The following is a 6,066-nucleotide window of genomic DNA, read 5'->3' on the forward strand; positions in this document are numbered from 1 at the left end:
GGTTAACGTAAATCAGATCTGACGCATATTGACCTTATTTAATTATTTATAATTTTATATATTATTATATCATTATTTCATTTTATTTTTCTATTAAAAATGAAGAAAAAGATAAGTATGTTTTAGTCTGGAACTTTGATTCGTAATTAAAAAAAAAAATTCCAACGTGATAGATTTTAATCTTTAAATTCTAAAAATAATAAATATAATATTTTTAATTATATTATATTATATTTTTTAAGGTATCATACATAAAACATTTTACGTTAATATATAATATCGTGTAGCACGTTTGATTTTAATATCAACTGGAAAATAGGTTTGATATGTTAAAAAAATATAATATAATTGAGTTTAAAAAGTTATATTGATTTATTTTTAAAATTTAAAGACTACAAAATATGAAAGTTTGGAAAACAAAGAATTAACTTTACATTAAAATTTAAGAAATAAAAAGCAAAGTATTCTTCATTATTTTTTCACTGTTTTCCTTTCTCTACTATTGAAAAAATAGGTGAATTTTACTTCTAACTCGAATTTTCTGCACTTTTTGTCATTTTTAAAACTTTTGAATTGATTAAGCGACGACAGTTCTCCGTTTACTCAATTGCATATACATGATACGTATATCGATAATGATATTTAGACAATATTTTTTTTATAATATTATTGTGGAATAATTTTTTACCATTCATACGTAATCAATGTCCAAATGTTCTCTAAAAAAATATTGTCTAAATATCATTATCCTATATATTTACATTAATTTTCACGCATATCAATAACAACCTTTCATACAATTAATAAACTACTTTTTAATCAATTTTAACGAAATAATTGTATTCTTTAAATAAATTTATTATTCTAAATAAGAAATAGTAAAATAGTAATTTGAGATCAATTTTGAATAAAAAAAGTCACTGATTTATTCAGATATGAGAAAATAAGTCGATTTTATAATATGAGAAAAGAAAATATTACTAAATTTATTTTATGATTTCTTTATTTCAATAACAAGTATTTTAAAAACTAGTTTTTTATTTATTTAATATTATTAATTAATTTTTTATTTTTACTTATTATGTTACATATTTTTGGCCTATTATAATATAAGAAAAGAAGAATAATAAATTTGTAAGACTTAATTATCATATTTTAAAAGTAATGATAGTATAAAAATAATAACACTTAATTATTTTAATATTAAATAGTTTTATTATAAATGAGTATCATTATTTTAAAAAATATATGATCTCTTTAGAAATATTTTTTTAAAATTTTTTTGACTTTTTCATAAAAGTTTTTCTTCTTTTCTCATCTCATTGAAAAATGGTATGAGTGATTCTCGTAGCGAACTTTTCAATTTAGACTAATATTTTTTTGTCTTGATAAATTAAGTTTTGACCTTTTTCTCTCTTATTGTTTATTTTGTTCTCTCATGATTTTAGATAATTAATTCACTCATTTGTCCTAAAAAAAGTTACTTATTATAAGTATTAAATTGAAAATATATTTTCATGATATACCTTTAAAAATTATTTCAAAATTAGTTGATTTTTAAAATAAATATTTAAGTAAAAAACATTAAATGTTTTTACGTTAAAAAATAACATATATTTAAAGTACTAATGTCTTTTTTTATACTACTTTTTTATTTTTAAATGTATCATTTTATAATTTCTAATTACTTTTTCATCTAATAAAATTAAATTAAAAAAAATATTTTACGTTTATTTTCTTAACATAAAATTATTTAAAAAATAATATATATATTTATTTATGATACAACCTTCTTATACCATCATATAAAAAAACTGTAATGTAATAATTTTATCTTACAAAAAATTATCTCTAAAAAATTAAATTTCTAATTTTTATATTAAATTATAATATGAATATTATTATTATTTTTGTATATTTTTAATATATAAAGTGTTCCGATGGATAGAACTGTCCTCAAAATCTCCTTGTCGTCCGGTCTCCGTGTGTGCTCCCGCTCTTGCTAATTCCAACCGGTCGGCTACCTGTTAAAAGGGTTCCGACGCTCAAGTCAATCTCCAATTTCATTGATAGAGATAGAGAGAGAAAGGACTGAAGCAGTATAAATGTGCATTAAATGTTCCTACCTACCATTACCTCTGACCTCTATTTATAGTTTTTATAATGGGTCGATAATTAGCTTTCTTTAATCATGGCCCAATACTAGCCCAGATATCTCTAATCCTATTTAGTTCACTAATCATGACCCAATACCGATCTGGCCATTCTGGTGTGACCGAGCGTCCTTTATCAAGAACCGTTGACGGGAGTAGCCGGGCGTCCTTCCCAGGAAACGTCGATAGGGGACCAGACGCCCTTCCCTGGAAATGTTAATAGGGATAGCCGGATGTTCTCAGGAATCGTCACAAGATGTGACCGGACGTCCTTCTCTCTACTCATCAAAGGAATGGCCAGACGTCCTCTTTAGTACATAAAGGTTAAATTGAAATATTTACATAAAACTCTGATTTTAAATAATTATTTTGTAATAAAATAAAATAAAAGATTGTATTCCATAGTTTATTTTAAATGTTTAAAATATATATTTATAAACCATACTTTTTAATATTATAAATTTTGTTTTATATACTTTTGAAGGAGGGAAAAACAAACCAAAGAGTTAGGCACAGGGGAATTTGGCTCAGGATGATACCTCAGATTCTGAAGCATGCATGGTAATGGCTGAAACAAATTCTGATGTGGCAGATAACATCACACGGTACCTGGATTCTGGATGTTCATCACGTGGAACTTTGCAAGTTGAAACTCTTGGTGGAAGTAAATACTTCATTTTTTTTTTATGATCTAACAAGAAAGATGTGGACATATCTGCTTAAGAAGAAAAGTGATGCATTTGCTGTTTTCAAGAAGTTTAGGAGTATGGCTGAAAATCAGAGTGGACAATGTGTGAAGATCTTGAAAACTGTTGGTGGTGGAGAGTATATAACGAATTCAAGAAATTTTGTGAAGAGGCTGGTATCACTCAGTATGGATGTTGTAATTGATGAGACATCATGTTAGAGTTGGAAATCAAGTAATCAAAGAAATGCTTTGGAGATATGTTACAGCCTAACATCATACTAGGTGACAATTAACAACACAACTGTTGTGGATGAACGAAGTGGTCAAAAAGTAAGAAGATCTCACATGATCAGTCAATTTTCATCACATTTCTAGGATTATGAGATGTTCAATGTCTCAGCAATCACATTTAAAGAAAATCTAGTGCACTTTGCACTAGTTGCAGAAGCTGAATCTGTAGAATTCGAATGTGCCATCAGGGATGCAAATTGGTTGAAGGCAATGCCTGAAGAAATCAACTCTATAGAAAATAATCAAACTTGGGTGTTAGTTGAAAACGGAGATACCTCTAGTAAGCTAAAAATGTAAACGGAGTTAACCTTCTCACTACTGCAAACTTTTTCATATAAAATCGTTACCTCCTCCACCACTTATCCATAGGAAAATATCAAAAACTACATCTATATTCTTATTAAAAATAAATAAACGTAACACCTTAAAAATAAATGGAACATCTTAAAAATAAATAAATGTAATTATAAATGGCACTCTATATAAAAAAAAAAAAAGCCATGATGGATTTCAAAACCCTCAAAGAAAACCAAAGTAACACCTTTATATGTAAATAAGATTTGTTCTATGATTTTCTATTTTCTTGTCAATGTTATAAACAATGTAAATAACAAAATTTCGGGCTTTTTCAGGAAAGAAAAAATACTCAGTTGATGGATCAGTGATTTTGGCACTCTTTGTTGCGGAATCTTCAACTAAATCAGAAAAATTATAATCAGAATCTACAAGTAAATTTTATATTTCCAAAAATAAAGGAAAAAAACATCACAATTACAGACACAACCTTCGGTACATTCCTTATCAGATGAAGTAGCTGACAGCAACGTATCTCAGTACAATCTGTTTCAATTATACTGACTGCATGAGAAGGTTTAGTTTCAACTATGTCAATATAATATTGCTTCTTGTTATACATTCCAATTTTACATAATTACCAACCACACTTAGAATTGAAGAGGCCTGATAACTGCAGAAAAAAACAAATAGCATGAAAACCATTTTCATTCCTTGTAATCTGAATCCTGTTCATTCCAGTTATATGGTTCACTGACAAAAAATAAATAAACTTTTAATATTTGTTATTTTAGATTTTTGTGTATGACATCAAAATGATATATGTTGTTTTTTAATAGACTTTAAATTAACGCATGTAATTATTTGTAAGATATTTTTTTTAATTTTTTTGTCAATATAATAATATATTATAAGAAATTTCAACATTTTAGAAATAATATAGTTATCTAAAATAAAATAAAAGATAAAAAAATTGGTGTAAAATACTAAAATAATAATAAAAAAAAACATACCTAAAATCAAGAACTTGAAAATTTCAATAAATTTCATTTTTAAAGTGTCAGTGTCTCAATATCCATAGTAAAAATTATAATCATTTGAACTTTTCAAATTTAAACTAAAAATTTATGTATAAATAAAATTATTTCCAATCAACCATCAAGACAGTTTTAGCTATCAATCGTTCAATAATGCTAAATAGATTATTGGCACCGTTCAAAGATTTGTGCAGGTACAGATAATAACGAAATTCCAAAAATTATGGTTAAAAAAGTAAGATTCTCAACAATAGTTTATCGTAATAATGATAGATTATTAAAATAAAAATTACTCACCATTATTTATTGTTTTTTATAAATTTTATTTTTTTTCTCTATAAATAAAAACTCTTTTTCTATTTAAGACATAAAAAATATATTTTTTTCTTCCTTTTTTCTTCTTTTACCCTCAAATATATTTTGAAAAATTCTTATTATATTAAGAAAGACTTGCACAACAGAAATAAGTCCTTAAATTCTTAAAGACAATCATTTACACGTTTCAAAGAAAATTACTGTTCGAAATTTTCGTCGCATTAACATCTCAAGAAAAATGGTTGGAGCCTCTAAGAAAGACCTATGTTTTAAACCATTAGCAATACCAATGCAAGTACAGATATGAAGAAATTCTAAGACATTCTTAGGTGAAAGGTTCTTAAAATGATATTATATTTCTCAACAACCGTAACCATTGGTTACATTTTACAGTTTTTTTATTGTATCACTCACACACAAGTTCTTCATCAAAACAAAAAAACGCCATCATCAACAAAGTAACATTGCTTAACCAGAAATTTCAATGGACTTCACCTCAGCTTTCTTAACCTCTTCCTTAGGAACAGTGACAGTAAGAACCCCATCTTCCATTGAAGCCTTCACCTGATCAACTTTTGCATTCTCCGGCAATCTGAACTTCCTCAAGAACTTCCCACTGCTACGCTCCACACGATGCCACGTGTCATTCTTGTCTTCCTTCTCAACGTTCCTCTCTCCGCTTATCTGGAGAACCCTATCATCTTCTATCTCAACCTTCACTTCCTCCTTCTTCAGTCCCGGAATCTCAGCCTTGAACACGTGTGCCTCTGGCGTCTCCTTCCAATCCACACGGGTGCTCACAAATGCAGAATTTTGACGAGAAAATTCGGGAAAGGAAGCAGAAAGAGAATTGTTGAAAGGGAAATCCTTGAAGGGATCCCACACGTCCATGGAAAAAGGATCAAAGACGTTGCTCCTTCGGCCGATGATACTTGGAATCAGAGACATCTTGAATTTCTATAACAAACGAAATCCGAAAGCTGGAAAATTTGGTGAAATGGGAAACACTTAATTCTTGGTTCGATGATGTGTAGAGGAACTGATGATGCAGTATTTATAGAAAGTGAAAGGATAATTTAGAATGTTCCAGAATTCTGTATTCTCCTTGGTTTCTTTTCCCAGCTTTCAGTTTTTTCCACAAACTTCTACTTTTACCCAGTATGATTGAGAAGGTTCTAGTCTTTTATTTACATCATCCGGTTTCTTTTTCTAACATTAGTAGTGTAATGAAATTTAATATGTAAAATAATTAAATTTAAATAAATAATAATTTAAAAGCAAAACAATA

The 6,066-nt window shown here is 27.5% G+C and overlaps 1 protein-coding gene across 1 annotated transcript; it reads right to left on the reverse strand.

Moving 5' to 3' along the window:
• Positions 1–5,103: 5,103 nt before the first annotated feature.
• LOC106765882 (18.5 kDa class I heat shock protein-like) lies at positions 5,104–5,819 on the reverse strand. Its single transcript, XM_014650657.2, has one exon. It carries the CDS (start codon positions 5,724–5,726, stop codon positions 5,247–5,249), a length of 480 nt encoding a protein of 159 aa, XP_014506143.1. The 5' UTR covers positions 5,727–5,819; the 3' UTR covers positions 5,104–5,246.
• Between the last annotated feature and the right edge of the window lie 247 nt (positions 5,820–6,066).

The sequence above is a fragment of the Vigna radiata genome, chromosome 1, assembly GCF_000741045.1.
Source record: "Vigna radiata var. radiata cultivar VC1973A chromosome 1, Vradiata_ver6, whole genome shotgun sequence".
Lineage (NCBI taxonomy): Eukaryota > Viridiplantae > Streptophyta > Magnoliopsida > Fabales > Fabaceae > Vigna > Vigna radiata.

What these genes read in the sequence shown, in the direction of transcription:
- LOC106765882 (XM_014650657.2), bottom strand. Translation starts at nt 5,726, where the DNA reads ATGTCTCTGATTCCAAGTATCATCGGCCGAAGGAGCAACGTCTTTGAT.